Genomic DNA, 26,964 nt, shown 5'->3' with positions numbered 1-26,964 from the left:
CTGACATTAGTTCAAACCTCCAACTGGTTGTGTTTCCTTTATTTGTTAGGGGGCCTGTTCCAAGTCTCTGCCTACTCCAATCCATCCTTCATTTAACTACTGGAATAATTTCCCTAAGGTGCAGGTCTGACCATGTAAATAAACTATTATTTCTTTTTGCCTCCAGAATCGACACAAAATGCTTTATTTGACATTAAATGCCCTTTATAACCCAGCTTCCTATGTTTCCAGTCTTACATCTCATTCTCTGACACATACTTTTCAATCCAATGACTCTAACCTACTAGCTGTTCAATGGACAAGATATTCCACTTACTGGCTCCTGCCATTCTCTCTGGTTCTCTCTCTCCTGTTCCCCAGAATGCTCTCCTTTCTGTCCTCAAATTATTGAGTATTTTGGCTTTCTTTAAATCCCAACTAAAACTTTCATATTCTATAGAAAGTCTTCCCCAACCTCTTTTAAGTCTAGTGTCTTCCCTCTTAATTATTTCCTATTTATCCTGTATGTAGCTTACTTAGTATATATTTGCATGCTGTTTCCTGGCAGGGACTAAATTTTGCTTCTTTTTTGAATCCCCAGTGCTTAGCTCAGTACCTGGCACATAGTAGGCACTTAATAAAAACTGACTGACTGATTATATCTCTTTCCATTTAACCATTTAATAGGTTTTACAAGATAGTACAAGAACAAATATTCAATCATTTATCCTCTTCCAGTGCTTGAAGATATACTCTCTTCTATATCACCTTAGTCTCTGGCTCAAAATAGGCTTGAAATTCAACTCATTTCTTATATAGCATTAGTCCTGCTCATCAAGTTCATGAACAAATGTGGCAGGATGGCTATATCTCTGTTACCACTGAGCTGGAACCCTGAATGTTACTCCTGACTCCTCAGAGCACTAGGCCGGTGCTGGCTACAGAGATGAACTCTGGAATGAGAGGCCACATAGGAAACCTCTTGATAGAACTCACAAGATCACAGTCTCCATTCTCATCACTGACCGCTGAATGCTTAGGCAAATGTAATAGTTGAAGGTTACAAGCCTGCTTGAATTCTCCACAGCCAAAGAGCCGCCTATTCAACATATCAGCCAAATAGAACCATTTATGCAATGACTACTTGTGCTTTATCGTGTGTTTCTCACTTTCCTGAAAGATCTCAATTCTCCTGTAAGAAGGCTTCCCAGCTTTTCTGCATGGAGAGATACTATCTTAGATTTGTCTGTTCATAAACATTATTGTTTCTGAGTCATTTCAGTCGTGTCCAACTCTTTGTGATTCCATTTGGGGTTTTCTAGGCAAAGATCCTGGAATGCTTTGTCATTTCTTTTTCTAGCTCATTTTATTTATTTTTATTTTTTTTGTTAAACATATTAAAATATAAATTATATACACCATAAGTATACATGACCAAACCATTATTTTGCTGTACAAAAAGAATCCGACTCTGAAATATTGTACAATTAGCCTGTGAAGGAAATCCAAAATGCAGGTGGGCAAAAATATAGGGATTGGGAATTCAATGTAATGGTTTTTAGTCATCTCCCAGAATTCTTTCTCTAACTCATTTTATAAAAAGGAAATGCGCAGCTTGCCCAAGGACACTCAGCTAATAAGCATCTGAGGCTAGATTTGAACTCAAGAAGATGAGTGGCCTAGCACTCTATCCACTGCACCATATAGCTGCCCTCTGACAAGCCTAAGTGCCTAATATGTGTTAGGTACTATGCTGAGATCTATGCAAAGAATGGCAGAAGTACAATTCCTGTTCTTAAGAAGCTCACTTTAATTGAGAAGACCACATGAAAACAGGTATGTACATACAAGAATTTATACAACATAGGCTAATGCAGAAATTGGTGTTTAATGGGTATCATATTTCTTGCCTTCTCAAAGGATGAGCAATGGGGTAGGGGGAGGGAGAAAATGTGAAACTGAAAGTGTAAATAATTAAAAAAAAAAACCCTCTAAAGTGTAAATGGGAGGCAATTCCAAAGAAAAGTCATTAAGATGGGAGGAAAACTGAGAAAGGTCTCTTGATTTGAATAAGTGCAAAGCTTTGAGTTGAATCTTGATGAAACCAGGGAAACTAGAACCATATTTTTGCCTTTCTCTGTAACCCTGGTAATTATTTAGCACAGTGCCTGACACTTAATAAAAGCTTAATTAATGCTTGTGAGCTGACTTATAAAAAGAAAAGAGTCTTCTAAAATTATTATACTTTTGTTACAGAAATGTTCTATCCAGATTCCTCACATCTTAACTTTCCTTTCTACCAAAATAAGACTTTTGATGTTATTCTGTTTTAAGATTTGAGGGGAAAAAATCTACTCTTAAGTTAGCTGGAATTCCAGTAGCTTCCAGGTTTATTTGCTCTCAGAAACTGTGAATTTTAAGGCTAAAATTCCCACCAAAACACTTTTGAAATCCATAAAAAAAAAGAGCCATTCTAACATGTGCCACAAGGCAATGGGACCGAAATAATGGAAAAAACTTATTTCAGTGTAGTCTGGAAATATAGGTGCTATAGAAATTCTAAGTATGAATAGAAATAATGATGATAATGCTCTTATTCCCATTTCTGTCATTTGAGTGACTCTACCTCAGGCACTTTCAAGTTCTCTTGCAACAGTTGGATAATATCTGATACCTTCCTTCAGGATCTCTTCCCCCAACCCCCACTTTGGTTCTCCTTCCTTCTCTCTCCAAGATTCCTCAAACTCAGCAGGAAATGAAACTGTCAGTTAACTAGAAGGCAGCTCATACAGCTCCAGTCTATAGCATGTCATTCACATTGATGAGAAAAGGGAAGCTGAGCTATCATTGGTCATGTCAATCAGACTTTTCCAGAAACATAGGAAAATAATGTCTCACTGTCAAGGATACACATACTTGTCATAAATACAGGTAGGTCTCTCTGTGGTATTTTCCAGCATCCATCCAAAGCATACCAGCAAGCTATCCCTCTGGGTCTTTTCTCAGAAAATCAGGAACTTTTATTTTGTATGTCTTATTAAAACTTTCCCTTTATTTTCCCTCTCCTTCCCTCCCTATGTATGCGGAAAGGGTGGGGATTGGAGTATAGCTCCTATAGATTCTAATATTAATAAAACTTAAGGAAAAGCAGTTTCTTTTGCTCCCAAGAAGCCAAGACTAAGAAAATTTAATTAGAGAATGTTAAGTTATGATATGTTTCCACATCATACCTACTTCTACCCTATAATATTCCAATTTATACACAGTAACTTTATTTTTAAAAATTATAAAACTTTCTGTTTAAATTTAATTTGAAAAGATTTATTTAAAACCTTTTAGAAAATGATTTCTGTCATAAAGTGAGATTATTTTAATTCTAAGCCTTATGTCAATGATAAGTATAATAATAGCAATAGCTAGCATAGATAGAGCACTTTAAAGTTTGTAAAACTCCTTAAATATGATAAGTCATTTGAACCTCATAACAACCCTGTGAAGTAGCTGTTATATTTTTCAGGTGAAGAAATGGAACCACAAAGAGGTTAAATCCTAGTTTAGGATCACACAGTAAGTAAGTTTCTGAGGCAAGATTCAAATTCAGACCCTCCTGATTCTGAGCTCTATGCTCTCTACATTTAGTTCCCTAGATGCCCAAAATATATTGAATCCTATGTTATAATGGTTGCTAATAAGACACAAATACTCCAATGTATCTATAATTTCTGTAATTTCCTTAATCCATTCATTTAGGCCTACTCATCCTATAGGACTTCTGTCCATTTGCACCTAGTTCATTCATTACAGGGTATTTACCCATTCTGGAGGCCTTTCTTGCTTTCTCCTGACACTAAGAAGACTTTAAGGAAACACTCTTTTCTGAGTCTACCTGTGATCTCTTGCTCTTGCTATATGCCGGGCTCATGTTACAGCTGTTCATTCCCAACACTTCTTTCCTCATGGAAAAAAAAATTTCTTTATTTTTAATTTCTTAAAAACTGTAGCGTTCCATGAGCCACAGTCATATAACAACACTGGTAGAATATTGGCATAACAAGGTGTCAATTCTTTTACTTTTGGAAGAAGTCTGAGATCCTTAAGGGAACTATACAGTTTCCTGAAAGCATTTTATCATGCTCTCTTTCTCCGGACTAATTAATTATAGGTCCAACTCATATCTCAAATATACTTAATGATGGACCAGTTCTATAGACTGTCCAATAGCTGCAGGTAATAATCTGAGAAATAAAACTTCTTCATCCCCTATGTTTTTCTTATCTATACCACTGGGTCAAACTCCTATGAGCCGATATTTTATAGGAGGTTATACAATGTCTGGGAGTTTGATATAATAGCATGTCATTCACAAAAAACCTGGCAATGCTCCCTCCTTCTAATATTAATACCCATTAATTTTTTAAATAAAAAAGCATGGAATATAAATTCAGAATTTTGATGAATTTCAGAATAAATACCTTATTATCCACAAGGAATTCTTGTGCATGTAAATTTCATATCAAATGACATATGGTACATACAGTATATGAGAAAGAAGAGGGGAAATCTAGATTAAGCTTTTTCAAAGAATAAAGCAATGATCCTGTGAAGAGAAAGAAAATCCCATTGAAAAAGGCAATCATGGGAATTTCCATTTTGTATAATAGTATTTTTTCTTGGTTTCTGCCAATTATGGGGAAAAAGTAAGATTCATCTCTTAGTCCCGTGAGAGTACTCAAATATTGGTGGAATAAAGAAATGCATGAGGATCGAGTATATAGAGGGAATACTAAGGCATCCTTTTAATTAACCTTAACAGACATGTAAAATAAATAGAAGGCTTGTGACTCAGACAGAGAGAAATGATGGCTATTGGGTCAAAGCAGGTCACAAGCTTCTGATGCCAAACTAATCTGAAACCTATGGACTAGACCCAGGAAGGAGCTGACTCTTAGAAGAAGATTCAAATTTAAGTAGGAAGGAAAAACAGAGCTGGGTTACATAACACTTAAAGATTAGTGTGAAAGTTAGCAAATTAATTCTTAGAACAATTAATTTCTTTAAACAGTAGGATCACTGATTTAGAACTGACATGGATTTAGAAGAGACGTTGTTAAGTCATTTTTCAATTGTGGACAACTTTCCCTGACCTCATTTGGGGTTTTCTTAGCAGAGATACTGGAGTGTTTGGCCAATTCTTTCTCAAAGTCATTTTTAAAATACATATTAAGCCAATAGAGGCAAACAGGGTTAAGTGACTTCCTTTGGGTCACATAGTAAGAGTTGAAGCCAGATTTGAATTTACAAAGATGAGTCTTTCTGACTTCAGCCCCAGCACTCTATACACTGGCATCTAGCTACTCCAGAAGAGAGATTAGCGACCATGACTAAATCCAACCCTCTCATTTTACAGTCTACATTCTCTGACTCCTGATACACTGCTCTCATCTTTTGACAATGCTCCCTCCTGCTAATATTAATACCAATTAACTTTTTAAATAAAAAAAAATCCATGGAGTGTAAATTCGGAGTTTTGATGAATCTCAGAATAAAGTGTGTCATCCTTTAAAAGAAATAATGAAGGCACACTGCTTAGTTGGTAGAGATGTGCACTAATTGAAGATGAAACATGCAAGAGGAGCCAATCAGCTTCTTGGGCATCCTACTGGCAGGCTTACACACACACAAAGTAAGGGTAGTTAATGTCTATGCATGCTGCTATGTGAAAGATGGGGATTATAATAGCATGTTCTATCCCCAGACAAGGATCAGGGGCCCACTGCTAACTCTTCCAAAATTTACACCATTTTTATATGACCCTATCTTTGACCTAGCCAGCTGGCAATACCTACTAGATTGTCCACTGTGTTTTCCCTAAATTCCTAGATTCTCTTAACTTCAGACCTATTTAGAATAAAGAGGTTTTTTTTTTTTTTTTGTTTTGTTTTTTCTGTTTCTTCTTGCTTCCCTATTCCCTGATTACTACACTGCCAACTTCTTCAGTGTTTTTAAGAGTGGTGACAAAGCACTATACAATAGGTAAGGGTACAAAAATAGATAGCAAGAAGTAGGTCCAAAGATAATGTATTTGAAAGATACCTGGAATTTAATCCTGGTTTCTGGTACTTGCCCAAGACTGAATTTAACATTAACAATTCTAATTCCCTTGTTTTTTTCCTAGGACAAGCAAGAACTATCATGTTTTAGTCCTTGGGAATCTGCCTCACCAGCTCTCAATTATAGGGTATGGGATTCAGAGTTTATAAGTTTAGGTCCTTTCTTCCATAGTTGTTCTTGGGATCCCTTTCCCTGATTCACTATCCATAGCTTTCTACCTTAGCCTACTTCTAGCTTTCAAAAGGAAAGACTTATTCTCTGTTTGGGCCCCAAAGATGACTCGATTGTATATTGAGTCTCAGTCTTGGGACACCTCATTTCCTCTGGGGGTTCATTTACTCTTACTCATTTGGATGCTCTCTTCTTTCTTCTCTTGATGTGTCTTTTTATAGTTTAATCATTTTTTAGTAATGTCTGACTCTGTGATCCCATTTGGGATTTTCTTGGTGAAGATACTAGAGTGGTTTGCCATTTTATTCTCTAGATCATTTTAGATGAGGAAATTAAGAGAAACAGGGTAAAGTGATATGTCCAGAGTCATGCAAATATAAGTGTTTGAGACCAGATTTGAACTCATGAAAAGGAATCTTCTTGACTCTAGCCCCGGTGCTCTATCCACTGCATTATCTAGCTGCCCTGTCTTTGCAGAATCTCTATTAGTGAATCTTTTGGGGGTAGTTCAGTTCTCACAAATATAATCATACTTATGCCTATGTTATTCAGGTCTTATACACTGGACCTGAGTTTTTACATATTTTACATATTATACATACCCAGTAGTGGGTATAAAAAGGGAAATAGTTTTGGTTCTGCTAATGATTTGGTATGTTACTTTGATACCAAAAAATAGCTTAACTCCTCCCAAGCAAAAGACAAATTCCTCTCCTTTCCCCACCCTACAAAGTTAAGCTAGTTTTTCCTTAAAAGGGACTGAAACTTCTCAAGTCTCAGGTGGTTCAAGAGTCTAAAAGTTGTAGACTGTTGATACAATTTCCTTACCATCTGAGTCCAAAGGGGTTGTTATGAGCTTTAGGAAGCTCTAACTTTTAATGAGTGAGATGGGTAAATCAGTGAAGGGACCTTTATTTACTTGAATCAACTCAAGGCATCTTCAGTACTTTTCTTTATTGAATATCCTTCTCCTGCTATGGCTAAGCAAATCTTTTGTTAGTGATTGGATGACTTATTGACTGTCTCATTTTGGTTTAATATCAAATTTAAGCTACCAGAGGAATAGCCTGAGTCAGACCTAACCCACAATTGTAACTTTGAACCAATCACTTAACGTCACTGGGTCCTTTTTTCTTATTTGTATAGTAAAAGTAGTGGGATTGAATAATCTCTAATGACCTTAACAAATCAACCATTCTTCTTTGTATCTACATTACTATATGCTATATGGCTTCTAAACTAAGACTAATTGTATCTCTAGCTTAGAACTTCCATTTCTAGAAATGTCTAAATCTAATAATAATTATAAAAATAGCTAACATATATTGCTCTAAAGTAGGCAAAGCTCTTTGTATACATTATTTCAATTGATCCTCACAACAACTCTGAGGAGGTCGATATGGCAGGTTTTATGATACCCATTTTACAAGTTTGGAAAGTAAGGATCAGAAAGAGCAAGGGTCTTGAGCATGGTCATATAACTAAAAGGTGTCAGAGGAGAGGTTTGCGTCCAAATCTGTCAGTATAGGTCTATTTATATTCTATGACATTGTCCCAGGTATCTATCTTTTACTATAGTAAGCTAAAATTTTTTCTGAAAACCAAGAGAGACAGGACACCATTTTTTATCCTGTATTAAGTATGTAACCATTTTTGCCAACTCAGAAAGAATATCTCTGACCCTATTTTCAGCCCTTTGCTATTATTTGGGGATGAGGGAACAAGGAATCCCATAGTTTATCTTTTTCACATCCACAAATGAGAACTGATCAGGACTTAGCAATATCATCATCTTTTACCTCACATCCTTTCTTATACACATGGGAGAGCTCCTTTACAATCGACATAGGTAAAAAATTATAATATGCTGGTCTTTATGTGTGAAGATGATGCTTTTGACATTTTAAAAAAGCAGTGATTTTGAAATTCCACCGATTCTTCTATTCTTTCTCATCTAGTTCCTCTTAGAAACATTGAATCTCTGGCTGGAGTAATTAAGATGGTATAGAGTTTGTGGCTAAGGAACAAAGAAAAGTTAACAGGGCCACATGGGAACTGAACCCATGACTTTGGGCTCATTATCACAATGCTAATGAACTAACTAGCTACAGATTATTGGGAAGGCAGCCTAGGTGAAGATGGCTCCCTCAAAGCCATTAAAAAAACATACAGAAAAATAACACATTCTCCAGGTGACAAAACTCATGTGTGGCCCAGCAAAGGGATTCTCAGCCCTCATTATCTTTCTTCTCTCTTTTTTTATGCCTCAGGGGGGCTTCCAGATAATCAGCTAGAGGATTTGCATTAATGAGAGAGGATTCAATCGAGAAAGATCAAGAAATAGCAATGTAGGCATAAAAATTTTAACTGTAAAATTATCTGAGAACAGACTCCAACATTTCTGCAGACAAACAATATATAACTTCTATGCAAATGTCTTATTTAGTATATTTAGATGTTGTCCTTTGAATACCTAAGATTAAATACTTTAGCTACATGAGAAGACAACATTCATTAAAAAAGATCCTGATGTTGGAAAACATTGAAAACAAAAGGAAAAGGGTACAGAGATGGATAGATAGTGTCATGTAAAAAATGAATATGAACCTGGATACTGGAGAATAAAAGGACCTGGTGTACTACGGTCCATAGGGTTACAAAGAATTAGACACAACTCAGCAACTAAACAACAAGAAAGTGTTCTCAGATGGAAATATTTTAAAGTGTTACCTTACTGTCAGAAAACTGACATTGAAACTAACATTATGGAATTTGATATTTCTTTCTATAAGATGACCCTTAGCTATTTTCATCTTGTTCACTTGTTTTAGTGGTATCCAGGTCTTCATGACCCAATTTGAGATTTTTTTGGCAAAGATACTGGAGTGGTTTGTCATTTCCATCTCTAGCTCATTGTACAGTTGAGGAAACTGAGGCAGTGTGACCAAGGTCATATTGGTGTGTGTCTGAGGTCAGATTTGAATTCAGGAAGATGAGTCTTTCAGACTCCATTTTTATATGTCATCTTCAAACCTTCCTAGTTTCTAAGTTAAAAGCTGATTTTTTTTCCCAAGTATCAGTGTCATGAATTATTCTGAGGACCTGAAAGTTCACCTGTGTCCTGCCCTTTCCAACATCATCTGGGATTCGGATCCTACAAGATGAAGTTCATTGAGCACATATGATCATACAGCTATAGTTGTCCTGCACAACTAGCGTTTCACTATCAATATTATAAAAATAGGATATGAAAGAATTCTGGAAGCTGATTGCCCTTGGAAATAGATTTATTTCCTTGTGACTGTACTTTTAGGCAAAACTAGCAATTAGAAAAGATAAAGTAAAAAATGAAATACAAGGATGAATATTTTGCCAAATATACATTTCCATTAGAAAAGAAATCCATAATGTAGTGACTCCACAGTCAGCCTGTTCTCTCCCTGAAAGTCATTAATGAGCTCATTTAAGTGTTTAGAGTATAGCACCAAGTGGGACTCAGTCTTGCATAGAACACTGATCACTGCAGATGCAAGCTTAAAGCTTATTGATACTATAATGAAACTATAACGTTTCTTCCCTTTTTTAATATAAAACATTTTGTGAGCATTATTTTTATAAATTTATTATTATCATAAATTTCTCATTATTTTCATAAAATTATTGGGCACGTAGGTGGTACAGTGGATAGAGTGCCAGGCCTGGAGTCAGAGTCTCATTCCTGTATTTTGTACTTGCATTTCTTGATTCTGTAAGGATGTTCATATAGTTAGTTGTAGACCACCCCTAGACCACAAAGGCAGAAAAGAATGGGTCCACTAGATTAAGGTAATCTCATATCAGAAAAGTATATAACATATATGAAAAAAAAGAAAAGCCCAGAATTATGCTCTTGGATCAGAATGCTATTTGTTCCCCAAAGCAGACAGTTGTAACAAATAGGAATCAAAGAGTTTTTTGGTCATTCCTCTCTTCTCCTATATACAAGAATAACCAGATCTTTGTTAGAAAATTAATCCTTTGTTCTTCTTTTAGAGAATCAGGCTGAAGAAACCTTTACTATCATGATAGACTTACTATAATTGCTATTTGGCAATATCCTTAGATACAATAGGTTTAACCCTTACACAGGATTAAACAAGATCTGATGTATTCAGCCATAATGATGGTTGTATCAATGTGAGTATAGGCAAGTCACTTATACAGCAATAATGACTTAATATATTTAAGCACATGGCAATGATAAAATATAATAATAATAAAATACAATACAATAATATAGCACTAGTCAAGATTTCTGATAGGCTCATTTTGAATTTTCTTAGGGAACATTTACCACTGTATTATGGAAGATACTTTACAATAACATAAAAGGAACTCAATAAATTTTGAATCTCCAAATGAAAATTAAATTAAAGAAATTTTGGATAGTTATTCAACCAAATAAAGCCTTAGGAGACCCTTGAAAAAAATTTTGTTCAGAATGAAGTCTTAAGGTTAAAATTATTGCAATCTGAAGAGGAAAATAAGATAGAAAGAGGAAAACAATTTTTAAGTACACTAAAATAATAAAATGGGAACATTTATAAATGGACTTAAGAAATGACAATGGTTCATTCAGTCAATCAATAAGCATTTATTAAATAATAAATAGTCACCAGTGAGACAAAGAAAAAGCAAGACCAAGACTTAGACTTATGATACAATGGAAGTAAAGAAGGATGAAATGTTGTCCTAAATCTTATCTAAGAGCCCTACCCTTCTTTAAAGCCTTTATAGAGAGTAAAATATATTATGATGATTCTAATCATAAAAATTGGGACTTTTGTTGTCACATCTGATAAGATGTGAACTGGTTTTACATTTGTATCTATGGGCTAGATTAAGTATCATAAAAGAGCAAACAGGTTGTTGTTTAAAGAAAAGGATAAATTATTTGAAATGGCAAAATACATTGCTTTTTTTTATTTCAAAAACAATCACAATAGCTCATAATTATGTGGTATTTTGTGGTTTAGACAGAAATTCTTCACAATAGTTCCATGAGGAAGACTGCATGAATATGATTCCCATTTTTATAGACATGGAACCGAGCTTCACAAAGATAAAATGCTTTATGTACAATTACTAACTACTGAAGTAGATATTCGAACCCAAGGTCCTATGGTAATCTTTGACTATATCTCAGTAAACAATATAATGAAGTGAATTGTTTCATTAAATAAGTAAAGACTTTTAATAAGGTCATAAGGTCATAGATCCAGAACTAGGAAGAAGGCTAGAGGTTATCTAGTCTTATCCCTTCATTTTAAAGATAAGAAAAGTGACCCCCAAGTAAATTAGAATTAAGCCTCCCCCCCTTTTCAGGAATTCAGAAATTTATGCAAATAAAAGGACATTTGAGCTTTGTTAAACCATTTGTCAGTCCTATAAATATGGTCATGATATTGAATGCCTATTAATTGGAATTTTGTAAAAAAGGATTCTTATTCACTTCTATCTTATTTTATACCTATAGTATTGAAATAGTTATACTAATCATGATAACTTTAGTCTCCGTTAAAAGTATGAGATGTCTTCTGATTTTAAAAAATAATAATGCTCATGGAATAGTTTTATTTTATTTTATTATACTCTAATTCTTTGACAACTGCTATCTGTATATGATACCTATGGTAATTTCACATCAATGTGGGGGAAAGCTTCACCTAGAAAATTTCTAGCATTGAAAAGTACATAGACATCAATTTATTCAACATGATAGAAATAATGGCTAATACAACCTTAATAAATTACTTGTTAAAAAAAAAACCTATACTTTTTGTTGAATAACTTCCATCATATTTGACTTTCTGCGACCCTATTTGGGGTTTTCTTGATAAAGATATTAAAGTCCTTGTCCAGTTCATTTTACAAATGAGGAAAACAAGGCAAACAGAGTTAAGCAACTTGCCCAGGGTCATACAACTAATAAGTATCTGAGGGAGATTTGAATTCAGGAATATGAGCCTTCCTGTCTGTAGGTGAAGTACCCTATGCACTGGGCAAGCTACTCTGCACTCCCCTGACAAATGCTGTTGACTGCATAAAATTATGCATAGGGTTATAATTATGCATAAGGTTATAAAAACTTGTTATTCTATGATACATATTCCAGAAAGAGCTTTTATATAGTATGAGTTGCTCATCTTTGATATATAAGTAACATACGTGAATGTGTATAAATTTGTAAACATGGGAAATTATATTTAATAATAATTATTATTTGTCATTGTACAAAATTTCTAACCATCTAAGTGTCCAAAATTGAAAAACATTTGAACAAAATAGTAAGTTAATACAGTGAAATGCCATAATGCAATAAAGATGGATAAAGACATGTAATATAATATAAAGGAATATAAAGAAATTTAATGTAAGTAATATCTAATATAAAGAACATGAAGCCAATTTTTAAAAACAAAGAAGTAGCTCTAGAACTTGGCTTAGTCTTTGGGATACTTGGGCTGAATCACTCTACTGTCATATTTTGGCTATGTGACCTAGACCAAGTAATTTAATCTCTCCTCAGTGTTCCAGGCAATTCCCCGGAACTATAAATTATAGGAAAGGGGATTATCTGCATTAGTAGTGAAAATTCTATACTGGGAATTCTCTATTTACACTTGGGAAATTATAAATCCTGCCCCCCCAAAAGAACTAATAAATTATGAGGAAATCAGAAATGGTAGAACAATATTCATTCAAAGAGTATATCTATATATAAGAATATATGCAGAGATATAATAATAGATAAAAATTCTCCCCTGATAAATTTCATTTTTCTTTTGAACTTAAAAAAAATGACTGGAAATAAATCCTCTATTCTCTTTTGTAAATTTTGTAGCTTTTCGATTATGAAGCTCTTTATGGGGAAGAAAGTGAATTTTAAATTCCTGTCATAGAAAGTCATTCTGCAGTTCACTTATTTATTTGATTTTAAAATCTATACTGGAGAAACAAACCATTCGAGGAACATTTTGCTTTTATTGTTGATGATAAAGGACCTTTTCTGTGTTATCTTGGGAAATCCCTCTGTAGGGGCAACTGGTCTTCTCCTTGCACTTGATAGTTTTCAAATCCAAGGTTTTTTGTTTTTGCTTTTTACACATATTCATTATTGCTTTTCATCCTACACTCTTCTCTATAAGTGTTTATTACCATTTATAATGATGATGCATACATTCATAAGTTATTTTTCCAGCTGAAAGTTGAAAGAAAATCAAAGGTCATTCTACTCTTAGAATTGAGAGGCCAGTCTGCTGAAGGGATCCCATGGCATTCTTAATGAGACAAAATCTCCGAGCTAAAACTTTTTTTCTTCTCAATATAGAAGGAGCTTTGTGCTGGCTAGCCTCTGCCTAGAGACATCCTTAAGCATCCTCTATAAGGAAAAGCTCTCCAGAAATTAAAATACTTTGGGAACAGTTGAAATGAGTTTCCATATTTTGAACTAAAATTTTCAAACTTTTGTAAAATAGATTTCCAATGCCGCTGTGCATCGCTGAAGCCCTAAGTACACTGAGGTTTAAGTTGGGAAGGGAAATACAACAACAATAACAACAAAGTTTGATAATCCAAAGAGGAGCTCAGTGTGATACTGTGACATCAGGTTTTCTGTTTATCCCTAAGGCTGCTATTGCAATGACTTCAAGGTTTGATGGTGCTTTTTCTTTCTTTCTTTTTTTTTGTTTTTTTGTGTTTTTTTTTTTTTTTTTTTGTTAAAGATGCTGAGCAGCAGGCTAATGGATACACAGCAGGATGTAAAGACAGCAGAAAGCAGGGGAATCATATGTGAATCTATTCCTCAGAGATATCCTGCTAGGATTGAGCTAACTAACCAGAGTTTCAACCATCTTCTCCTGGGGAACATGCTAGGATGCTTCCTTGCCCACTTAGGCTTCTTGTACTCATTTGGATTAAAATACTCTCACAGATATATCATGACTCTTACATGATATGACCCTTTTCTTTCTCTAGAAAAATATGGGAAAGAATAATATGGGAAAAGCTCAGCTATTTTCATATAGCAAATGCTACATACGTGCCTCCTTAGTGTGTGAGCTTAAGGAGGCTGAATTTTTTATGTGGCTCCTAGGTTGTTGAGGGGGATGAGAGCACTTCCTGCTTTATGGAGCTCTATTGTTATTATGAACTCAATCAAAATGTACCTATAAGTCCTTTTTTTAAAAATTTTGTTTTAGATATTTTTTCTCAAGAAACTTCTAAGTCAGACACCAAGATTACCAGATGGCTCATTCCTTCAAGTAATCTCTTACAAAACTAATTTATTTTTATTTGATTCTCTGTTAGAATTACAGGTTAATGGAGGACTGCTGTTAAGAGATTGAAATTGTGTTATAGAAATGGGGGCTAGACAGCCTAGCTGGTTCAATGGATAGAGCACTGGGCCTGGAGTCATGAAATTTTAGTTATTTTTCAATTATGCCTGACCCTTCATGACTACATTGGGGCTTTCCTTGGATACGGGGTGCTTTGTCATTTCCTTCTCTCATTTCACAGTTGAAGAACTGAGGCAAACAGGGTTAAGTGACTTGCCCACGGTCACACAACTAGAAAGTGTTAAATGTTTGAGGCTACATTTGAACTCAGGTCTTCTTGACTTCAGGGTTGGTGCTCTATCCACTGCACCACCTAGCTGCCCCTAAATTCATCTTTTGATAACCACACTCTTCTAATTGAAAAAATATTGAATTTAGAAGATTCCACAAATTGTAGAATAGCAGTCTCGGAAGAATTAAAAGCTATGGCTGTTCACAAGGCAATGGACAGGTGAATGGTAGGCCATATCAAGCAATAACATATTACAAATGAACAACTGCATAAGATATACAATGTAAAGAATGCTATCAGAGAAATGTATAGCCAATGGGGTAAAAGGGCTAGTAATGTGGCAAGAGGGAGGAATAATCAGTAAACAATCCATATATTCCATAGAAGGCTCCCAGCAGGGTGGATAGACTTCCCCATGTAGGGTTTATGGAAGGATGTTAACAAGATTTGTATGGGTTGATATGACATTGACCACAGGATATTCCTAAATTGCTAATAGAGCTGGGAGAATCTAGCTATTACTAGTTCAGCTCACTCAGGTCCCTTCATCATAGTCTATTTGTTTTTGTTGATCCCAATTTAGATCAGTGACTGTGTCTGGATAGATATCAAAATCATCAAAATGAGAAGCAATCACAGGAAGGTTAAAATTTTCATCCTACATTAAGATATATTGATAGATTAAAAAATCGGAACTTTCCTAACAAACATTACATACTGTGCATTAAACAACATCAACAAAACTCCACACTTGGTCTTAGTGTTTTAAATAAAAGGAAGGAAAATTTCAGCAAAAAAGTGATTTGTGGAAGGCCTATTGATTGAAGACTGAGGCCATGAACCTGGTGCCAAATTAATCAGGTGGACATTTGATCTCTTTTATTTTGTACCTCTCATATTTTTAACCTTTTGCATCTTAATTTGTTCAAAAATAAAACAAAAATCTAATAACTGCCCTATGTGGAAATTAAAACATATATATGCAGAATAGTAGCAGAATTGCTTTTGTATGTCCAAGAACCTGGTTATTTGAACTTAGGTTCCAGAATTTTAGATAGAATTTCATCTTCCTGGGTTTAAATCTGGCCTCAAATACTTACTAACTGTATGATCCTGGATAAGGCATTTAACCCTGTTTGACTCAGTTTCCTCATCTGTAAAATGAGCTGCAAAAGGAAATGGCAAATCACTCCAGTACCTTTGCCCAGCAAACCCCAAATAGGGCTATGAAGTCAGACACCTTTAAAATAAGTGAATAACAACAAAAATACTTTTTACCTGAAGCTCTCAAAATGCCTAAAAGTAAAAAAAAAGAGCCAAAAGATCTGTGTCACTCCATTGAAAAGATCAATTGATTTGATATTGACAAACATCTAAAGACCATTTCCACCATTTATTAGAATTTAAGGAAAAATAATGTGCTGATTCCTGTTTAGCAAGTCCGGGTGCCAAGCTAATATTCTTAACAGCCTCCCAAACCCAACTAGGGAGATAGATCAAATAGTAAGGCTTCTGAGTATATCAATCAATCAACATGCAATTATTATGTGTAGAAGGGCAGGTCTACATTGGTTCTCATGAATCCTCATCTTAACCGAATAGAAGTTCCTTCAGGGCAAGGAATCATATCATTTTTGTCTTTATAGCTCCAGCACCTGACACATAATAGACAATAGTAGATTGCTGATGTGAATTGGCTTGTCTATCTTGAGGATGTTATATGACTTACTGCATCTGAATCTGAGCACTCAGAATAAGAAAAAGGCAGCTCTTATAGAACATCTCATTAGACTGGCTCCTTGCTAGGGACTTAGATGTATGATGTCATTGAGATATGAAACTTCTAAGCAAAGAAACTCCTTCTACCAACACTTATGGATAACTGGTCTACAACTGATACTGTCCAAGAGCTGCCTAGAATTTTGAGAAACTAAGGACTTTTCCAGGATCTCATAACTACAATATGTCATAGACAGGACTTGAATATGTCACAGACAGGTTTGACTGAGCCAGATCTTCATCTTCATGCTTCTTCTCATCATTATTGGTCTATGTCAAGGAAGTAGCTGAAGTTGAATAAGTAAACACAATTAAATACAAATGCTGTGATATTGACCAAATGGTTACATGTTTTGGAGTCATAGTATCAGAAATTTTTTTTTAAATAAATAGAATATCAGAAATAAAAGCAGATATTACTAGGGAGTGATGACTTTAATTCCAAAACTTCTTCTATCCAATGCTTCAATTTTTAAAAGGAATAAAGACACTTTACCCCCTCTTTATATTTAGACTAATATCTATTTTAAGTTCCCTTTCAACTTTGCACTTCAGATTTCATTTTATTACTGATTCAATGGATAATTTAAAACTCAAAGAATGAATATGCATTATTATTTATAGCCATTAGAGAAATGAAATTTCCATCTTCATGACAGCTCTTTTTCCAGGTTAATGTGAAAAAGCCAAGCATATCTCAGAAGTACTAAAAATGAAATGGTAGATAAGACTTGGGCATAATGGCTGCAAAGTCCTTAAAAAAAATACAGTTTTTTAATGGAAGTTACATAGAGTGAGAAACTAAATAGATTTTGCTCTCTCTACATGGGCTTTTCAAACTGAAGTGAAAATGAGGCCCAATCTGATTCATACTAAGTAGGGGGTAAAGAACAAACCAGGTTTTCCTTTCCCAAACAAATAAATAGAAATAAAAGCAAACAGTCAATATACACTTAGCTGTCACTGCTAATATAAGAAAATCTTCCTTTCTCCCAACTAAACTAGATTTCCAAAGTGGTACTTGAGTGGAACAGTTCACTATTATCTTTACTTCACCTAGGGGGATGTCTTTGATTCAAACTTCTGTTTTTAAACATACCATGTTAAAAATGCAGTTGTCATATATAGCTTGGTTACATTAATAATAATTATAAGAACAATAATATTAAATAGTGTTTATGAAAGCACTAAGTGCTTTGCAAAGCACTTTACAAGTATCTCATTAGAGTCTCAAAATAACTTTATGAGACACACTAGGTGCTATATGCATCACCCCTATTTTATAGGAAGCTGAGGCTCACAGAGTTTGAATGACTTGCTCGAAGAAACATGGCTAATAATGGTAAACCACTCCACTATTTTTGTCAAGGAAACCCCAAATGGGGTAATAACAGTAATAACAACAAAAAGTAGTCTGCCCTCTGAAAATCAATGAAGTGAAGAGATGCCATATTTGAACCATCCTTGTGTTCAACATGTATTTCTTCAGAGGTAGATATTTGAATTCAAATCTTCCTGACTCCAAATCCAGTTCAGAATTTGTTTCAGGAATTCATAAAACCACAGAACACAAATCCGTTACCTTATACAACCCTTTTCTCTAAAAACCTATTTTGCAGAAGAGGCAATTGAGGCTTTCAGAGAGTTTACTGCCCAACGCTACAGACACAGCTGATAAACAGCTCCTTCTCCTATTGGATGTTCAGTATTCTGAGAAAAGACAGCAAATCAAGTTTAAAGCACTACAAAAACACCCTGAAAGGTGTTAATATCCAAGCTTTCAAGGCTTATTTTGCTTTTTCTTTCCTAAGTGAGACTGGGGTCTCACTCACTCACAAGTAAAAGTTACCTGATACAGAGGCATGCAGATGCTATCAATCCATTCCAATTGTAACCGAGGCAGTTCATCTTTTCGGTTTCGATCAAAAATAGCCTGCAATGGGGGAGGGAAGAGGAAAAAAAATCACAAACACACTTTATTATACATGGGTATTTCATACATGCTTCATATAATATTTTGTAGTTATGATTCAAGTTTTAAAAACTGAACACTTCACAGATTAAACTGATCTTTATAATCATACACACACATCTTATTCCTTTATCTATGGTGAAAAATAAAGGATTTTCACTTGTTTTTATGAGATTTATGTTAAATTTCTTTTGAGATTTATAGCATGTAATTGCTTAGTTCAAAATTATTTACAAATATGGAAATTACTTCTAAATTCAAGTCAATAGGAAGTGGGTACCATTTTAAAGGGAGGACATAGATTTTAGTGCCACAAAAATAGAACAGAATTTCATTTTCAGTATGAGGTAGAATAGAATAGAATGGGATAGTTTGGCAAAAAGCCCTAAGAAGATGCTTTGTTTGAAATTAATAAAATTGAAATTTGCCTACTTCAAGGGTAGTTCTTAATTTATGAGTTTTAATTGTTATAAGTATCTTATTTTGTATTTTTAGATGGTGTTCTTCCTTCACAGAATTTCTGAATTTCCATCTTTGGAATCAGGCTCTTTAGAATTTTCAGCTTTTTAGAAACTTCCACATAAATGAAAAGGATTTTGGAGATACTAGTAGATATTACTAATTTGAAGAAACTAATGTAAACTTTTCTGCCTCTAGATAGAACAAAGAAAACCTGTTTACTCAATTATTTAATTTTCATTACTGATAATTCTGATAATGTCTGATACTATTTTAAATTTCTCTAAATACTCTGGTAGCTCCTACTGAACTTGCTAAGCTTCACTGCTTTGAACATAAGTAATTTATTATTTGAACAGTTTTATTAACACTCTGTCCTCCCAGCATAGCACTCTGATTTCCCCTGTACCATGCCACCCATCTTTGGATTGTATCCATAAACTTAAAAAAAAAAAATCTTACTTTGCTCAATCTGAGAGATTCTTTCAAACATAATGTAATTAACAGTATTTCATTGTCTTCCTCTTTTCTCCAATTTTGTTGGGTTTGAAGAAAGGAAGAGTCATCTTTCTGAATTCAAATCTGATTTCAGATATTTATTAGTTATATGACCACAAGCAAGTCCCTTACCATTGTTTGCCTCAGTTCCTCATCTGTAAAATGAGCTAGAGAAGAAAATGACAGACTCCAGTAACTTTGCTAAGAAAACCCCAAATGGGAGTCAGAAAAAGTAGGACATGCCTGAACAATAAAGCAAAAACCTCCATATTTATGTTGGTTATCCTTTAAATATATTAGTCTCAATCTCCTCAGATCCCATGGTTTACTTCTCCATTCCACTCCAGCCAATTATAGGAATGTCCATATCCTGGATCTCACTATTACTCATAAGTGTTCCATTTCCGTGATAAAAAACAAAAACAAAAACAAAAAACTTACATTTGTCTGACTATAACTTCCTATTATTTCATCCTTCTCTCTGCCTCATTCCTTCTAAACCCATTCTTTATCAAAAACTAAAGTTTTTCTACATCTCAACATTTTCTCAAGTTTTGCCATCACTCTTTTCCCCTGATCTCCACACACTTTTTCCTCTCAATACTTTTTTTTTTTTTTTTGCACATTTCCCATTTCTACCAATGATATTACCATTCTTTCAGTCTCGTGCTCATTATCTCAATGATATTCTCAATTTCTCATTCTCTCTCCTTCTGCCCAGGACCAAAGTAGCTAGGTTAAAAAAACTATCATCCCTAGACGGGAGTTCCCCAGGCCAGCTAGGTGACACAGTCCCAGGCCTGGAGTGGGGAAGAATTGATTTCAAATCCAACCCCAGTCACTTATTGTGTGATCTTAAAAAATCATTTAATCTCTGTTTGCCTCAATTTCCTCTTTTGTAAAACAGAGATAATGCACCCACTTCCCAGGGTTGTTGTCAGGATCAAATGAGATAACAATTGTAAAAGCTTTACACAGTGCCTGACCCATAAAAGTACTATTTAAATATTGGCTATTACTATGAATTTATTCAGCAACTGCTATTCATGAAGACCTGATTTACATCAGGGGAGGCCATACCTACACTGGGAAACCCTGGCTTTTTTGAGTTATTCTTCTAACCTGACAAGAAAAAATGAAGATGAAAGTTGGTAATTTTTTACATCCTTTCCTGGGTTCCTATCATGGAAGACCTTGGTCAATCAGCCTCACTGTAAGGGTCAGTTTCCTCTTTGTGGGAAACTTTGTAAGGAAAGAGTCTCATTTAGACTTTGGTCAAATTAATTACATTCATGCCTTTTGGAAAATCCCTTTACCTGAGACTACAGACAAAGGCTCCTTAGTCCTTCTTCTTTGTGGCATCTGACCCTCCAACACTGGCAATTTACTCATATTTGTCTCATTTAATTAAATGACCTGTGGTATTGCTGCATTGTAAACCCTTCAGTTGCTGCCTGGGAAGCAGTTTTTAAAAGGAAAAAAAAATACCTTCTGACACTGTGTGCTGTTGAAAGCCACTTGGGTCATGCATTGCCTTCAGACAAACGCTGAGCACTCCAGTCCAAGAGCTTTATTCCTGTAATCAAACTCAGTCACACTGCCTGAGGCCTCTCCTAGCACCCCGCCTCTCCGACTCCACTCCTCTCCCTTTTTTTACTTTTCTTATGAACTTGTCATATTCTGCTTCCTTTAATAATATTGAATCTCTCTCCCTTACTCTATTGCTCTGTGAGTACCTACAGAACAAAGATTTGATTTCACTAATTTTTTATATACTTCCCTACCCCACTCCCCCAAAAGAAAAGGATCTAAAATTTTTTTTGCCATAGAAGAAGGCTATTTAATGGTTATTGGATTTGAATTCTTTCTTAAGGTTACTAGCTCTATGGTCCCTTCAAGAAAGTAGCTTTTTTTTTCCTGATAGGAAACTGACTCCTTTAGAAAGTAAAAATAACACTTATCCATATGTAGACGTCAATTTGTATATAGGTAGACTTTAACAGTCAATCAATTCACCAATAAGCATTTATTAAGGACCTACTGGGTGCTTAATAATAGCTAGGTGGGTCATGGTACATAAAGCAATGAACCTAGAGTCAGGAAGACCATCTTCCTGAGTTTGAATTTTACCTCAGACACTTATGAGTGTTTGAACAAGTCACTTAATACTGTTTGCCTCGGTTTCCTCCCCTGTAAAATGAACTTGAGATGGAAATGGCAAATCATTCCAGTATTTTTGCCCAGAAAACCCGATGGCTACGCTCCCGGGCTTTCTGGGGACTAGGCAGATGCTTGTTGAGAAACCTCTTGTCTCCTCAATTCAGAACTTAGCAGAAATTGCCCTTTGGCATCCATGTTTAAGTTTAGACTCTCAAACTTTCAAGCCTGTATATCCCTATTTATTCATCCTTTTGTTTTCAGTTATTTGATAGCTGAGAAATCCATTTTCTGGTTTACTTTAACAAAAATAAGAATAAACTTACCGAAGGGGTGAGTTTGAGTTCAGCTCTTTCTCTGTCTCCTTGTTCAAAGAACTCACTGGTTACCAGTTCAGCCACCTGAAAAACATCAGCATTTAAATTCTTTTTTTGGTAGGCATTTTTAGTGAACAATAGAAATCATTTCAACCCTGGCAACAAAAGCTCAAGCTTATAACATCTACCTTCTCAAAGAAGAAAAGCATGGTAACCTCTTATGTTTATGGGCATTACAGAATATATATATATATATATTTTTTCCCCCCTGAGGCAATTAGGGTTAAGTGACTTGCCCAGGGTCACACAGCTAGGAAGTATCAAAGTGTCTGAGATCATATTTGAACTCAGGTCCTCCAGAATCCAGGGCTGGTGCTCTATTCACTGCGCCATCTAGCTGCCCCATTACAGAATTTGATGACAATGATAATGCCTTTACTGTTTTTAGCTAAATAGAACATTTTTTAAAGTGCTTCCCCTATGCAGTTATATAGAGAGACTTTATCTCCAAAGTCTTGCTTCCATGCTGGGTTGAATATCATACATATCATGGTATAGAATATCTTCTGATAGAGAAATGCATCAAATAACAATTTAGGTAAGCCATTATTATTTTCATGTAGCCTTTTTACCTAAGGGATCATCTATAGCATACTGACATCTCTGATTGGCTTCCTTCTGCTTTATCCCATGTGATTTTTCCCAGATTTATTTTTAACATACTGAAGCAATGATAACTAAAGAATTCTAACAGGAAACTATAAAGAATTAACATCTATTTTGTGGGTTAGGTGTATTATATAGCAGTCTTTTATAATACAATATGATCATTTTGGGGGGAACTTGATTTTAGATGTAGTTTGTCCAGTTTCTTTCTTTCTTTTTTTTTAATAGCCTTTTATTTACAGGATATATACATGGGTAACTTTACAGCATTAACAATTGCCAAACCTCTTGTTCCAATTTTTCACCTCTTACCCCCCCCACCCCCTCCCCTAGATGGCAGGATGACCAGTAGATGTTAAATATATTAAAATATAAATTAGATACACAATAAGTATACCTGACCATAGTTTGTCCAGTTTCATAGATGAGGCATTTTAATGCCAGATTGATCAATATGTTACCCAGAAGTTTAATTAACTACCTCCCAGGCCACATAAACACATTCCAAAGTTGAATAATCATGACTTCTTTGAATTATCTACTCTTTGGAATTTTACATAACAGTGATTTCTTTCCATGAATAAGGATAATTGAGTTGATTAGAATGAGGCATTTCTTCATTAAGCCCTATGGATAGTTTTTGGGAAATTTTGGTGTGATTTTGGCCAGGTAAGTAAGGTAGCATTTCCTTTCAAGAATGTGGTTGAAGACTTGTGATTAAAAATTCTGAAGTGACTGAACAAAAATAAGAAAAATAAGAAGCACCACCGTGCATAGGGAAAAGCAGAAAAAGATCTCAGTCTTGCCAGGTTAAGCCAAGGAAGACTCCAGACTTCAAGGGAAGCAGTAAAACAATCCTGAAGTCCACATTCCCGTTTCTGCCTTGCTCACTTAAGCCTATAGTTTTGAAACTTTAAATGACATACTACTTAGGTCTAGCAAAGTGAAAGGAACAGTAAATTCTGAGAATCAAGACAATCAATATACCTTTCACTTAGGTGAAATACACTTTTCCTCAGTCCTAAAATATTACTATAATTAAAAAAAAAAAAAACCCAACCCTGCAAACCAGAAAACAAACTGAAAATGGCAAGTGTTCTGCCATTTACAAAAGTATTCTCTTGCCTAGACAGGACTTCAAATTGTATTAGGAATTAGGTGGCCAGACGGGTCAGATAACAATATTTTTAACAGGGAAAGTTTGAATCAAACTATAACATAAAACCATTTGACTTTACATGGGCAGCTAGGTAGTGTAATGGATAGAGCACCAGCCCTGAAGTCAGGAGGACCTGAGTTCAAATGTGCTCTCAAACACTTAATACTTCTTAGCTGTGTGACCCTGGGGAAGTCATTTAACCCCAATTGCCTCAGCAAAAAAAAAAAAAAAAAAGAAAGAAAGAAAGAAAGAAAGAAAGAAAGAAAGGAAACAACAACAAAAAGCATGTAGATCTTCTCCCTCCCCTTTGTATCTCTTCCCTTATCATTTCTGGTTCTGAATGTGTATGCTATCTTTCTAATTAATTTTTTTTTCTAATTAACAATTTTCTGTCCTTTCTACCTCTTACCCATTTCCCTGGGGAAAAAAAAGAAAACTGCTTCACACACACACACACACACACACACACACACACACATGAATACATATGTATATCAAGGGTTTCATTTATATATGTGTATAGATACATATTGTATATATGTATGTATATACACACAATCATCTACTTATCTATCTGAAACAAAATAAATTTCTGCATTACTTAAATCTAAAATGTGTGTTATACTTTAATCCTACTTTATATCTGTTTCCTCCCCAGCTTCATTTATGCCATTGGTTCTCATTTCATCCTATCCTGGGACTCACTTCTTTCTGCCCAGCAGGAATAAGGTTTCCAGGCAAGAATGAGAGCCTCAAGTGCTTTGTTCCCAAACTCAACAAGGTTCCTCTGGTTGCTCTTTGATTGAGTTTCTCAACACAACGTAAATTAGATGTGTTCATCAGGCCTCACAGAGATAGGAGTTCTATATAGGAGTTCTAGTAGATTGGTAGCCCCTAGAAATCAGTGGAATAAAAAAATACCTGTTCTTGTTCTTTAGAGGGCCCCTGAGGATCTTCCCAGCACTTTTCTTACAGCTCAACTGGCACCACTATTTTGTTTTGTACTTAAAAACCCAATCAGGGACATTAAGTGACTCCTGATTGAATTTTTTATTAAAGAAAGAAATTTAGATGCTAATCAGGCCTCCGGGGATCACTGGGGAAACCCACATGCTGTAGTTATACTTGTATGGGAAGAAGGGTGGAAAGGACCCAAGAAAATTCTTTTGGAAAGGGAAAAAAAGAAGCATAATGTTATTAAACATACTTTAGGAATGCACTTTCAAAAAGTAAGTTCTACTTACATATAAAAATTATTGCCTAACCTGTTTAAGATATGCATCATTTAAAATATCTGTGACAATATAATTTAGAGAGAAAACATGCACAAACCAAAAAGTATTGGTTTTGGAGGCATGACAGCTTAAATAGATAAAAGATTAGTTTGATAAGAGCCTGATCTTTTGTTTGCTAGTACCTGATATAATTTGCATATTTATGTAATCACAGAGGAGATAGTAAAATCATAGGGTGAAAGGAGATAGTAATTGTAAACTGCTTAGCCTACTATCTGGACCATAGTAATGGTTCTATGATGCTGCTGTCAGTTATTTAGTCATGTCCACCTGTTCATGATCTCATAGACTATTGCATGGCAGGCCCTTCTACCCTCCACCATCTCCTGAAATCAATCCAAGCTCATATTCATTGCTTCCATGACATTATCTATCCATCCCATCCCCTTCTTTTGCTTTCCCAACATCAGGATCTTTTCCAGTGAGTCCTGTCTTTTCATCATGTGGCCCAGTATTTAAATGTCAGTTTTAGACCTTCCACATAGTTTGAATTAATCTCTTTAAATATTGACTGATTTGGTTTCTTTTCCAGCCAAAGGAGATTCAAAAGTCTTCTCCAGTACCATAGTTTCAAAGTGTCAGTTCTGCAGTGCTCAGTTTTCTTTTGCGTCTTGCTGTGATGTACTGCACAATTTCTTCTGTTCCTTTTATTATTATATTATCTACAAAGCTCACTAAACTCAGGCTTTTTAAGTATAATTCTTTTGTAATTTCTGGTGGAGAATTGCCATCATTGATCATTCCTTTCCTATGAACAAACATGCATGACTTGGACATTTTACCTACTGATAGAGGGCTTTGTGATTCCATTCCTAGATCCCATAGGCTACATCCAGAGTTAAACCATTATCAGATCTCTTTGACAAATCCCATGATATATACCTATTGTAGACCTTTACTATTACTCAGTGATAGCGACTTATTCTAAAAGAATTCTTATGTTTCTAATCTATTTCTCAAGTGTTCTGAAAACATTAATCATTTCCCTTCTTCCTTTCCAAGGAGGACATGTTAATTTTCTATAAATGCCATAGAATGATGAATATTGGATTTTGTGAATATTGTATAAGTATTTACTAAGATGCTTTTCAAATATGTCATAGTACATCTTATAGTTCCAAATATGTATGTTATTAAGGTTCTAATTACTTTGAACACTAATAAGTTTCCTAACATTTTCAACTACAACTTTCTTCTTGAGCTTAATTCTTAGATGTTTTGCCCTTAGGAGAACAAAAATTGCCTTAATCTGCTGGTCAAGTCTGAGCTCTGGATCCAAGTCATTAGTGTCTTTCTTTTAATTACTTTTTCTAGTAAATTTATCTGTTTTTTAATATACATTGCTTTATGAATTATGTTGTGAGAGAAAAATCAGAATAAAAGTGAAAAACCATGGGAGAGAGAAAAAAAAAACAGAAAGAAGAAATGAATATAACGTGTTGATTCACATTCAGTCTCTTTAGTTCTTAGATGAAATTTTCTGTCCAAAGTCTTTTCAGGATTGTTTTGGATCACTGAACCACTGAGAAGAATCAAATCTTTCATAGTTGATCATATCACATTCTTGCTGTTATTGTGTACAATGTATTCTGGATTCTGCTTGTTTTGCTCAGTATCAATTCATGTAACTCTTTCCAGGCCTTTCTATAATCAGCTTGTTCATCATTTTTATAGAGCAGTAATATTCGATTATCTTCATATACCACAATCTGTTCAACTATTCCCTAATTGATGGACATCTACTCATTTTCCAATTTTTTGCTACCACAAAAAGAGCTACTACAAAAATTT

At 34.8% G+C, this 26,964-nt stretch overlaps 1 protein-coding gene across 1 annotated transcript in view; it reads right to left on the bottom strand.

Annotated features, from left to right (window-relative positions):
- Positions 1-26,964, bottom strand: part of PDE11A (phosphodiesterase 11A) — a 452,396-nt gene that overhangs the window by 27,487 nt on the left and 397,945 nt on the right. The window contains exons 18-19 of the mRNA XM_031960412.1: positions 22,063-22,137; positions 18,500-18,583 (exon numbers count right to left, since the gene is read on the bottom strand). Coding sequence (XP_031816272.1) covers positions 18,500-18,583; positions 22,063-22,137 — 159 coding nt within the window. The remainder of the gene's footprint in view (positions 1-18,499; positions 18,584-22,062; positions 22,138-26,964) is intronic.

The sequence above is a fragment of the Sarcophilus harrisii genome, chromosome 3 (assembly GCF_902635505.1).
Source record: "Sarcophilus harrisii chromosome 3, mSarHar1.11, whole genome shotgun sequence".
NCBI lineage: Eukaryota > Metazoa > Chordata > Mammalia > Dasyuromorphia > Dasyuridae > Sarcophilus > Sarcophilus harrisii.
Note: the sequence above shows the minus strand (reverse complement) of the source record. Positions and strands in the feature narration are given on the sequence as shown.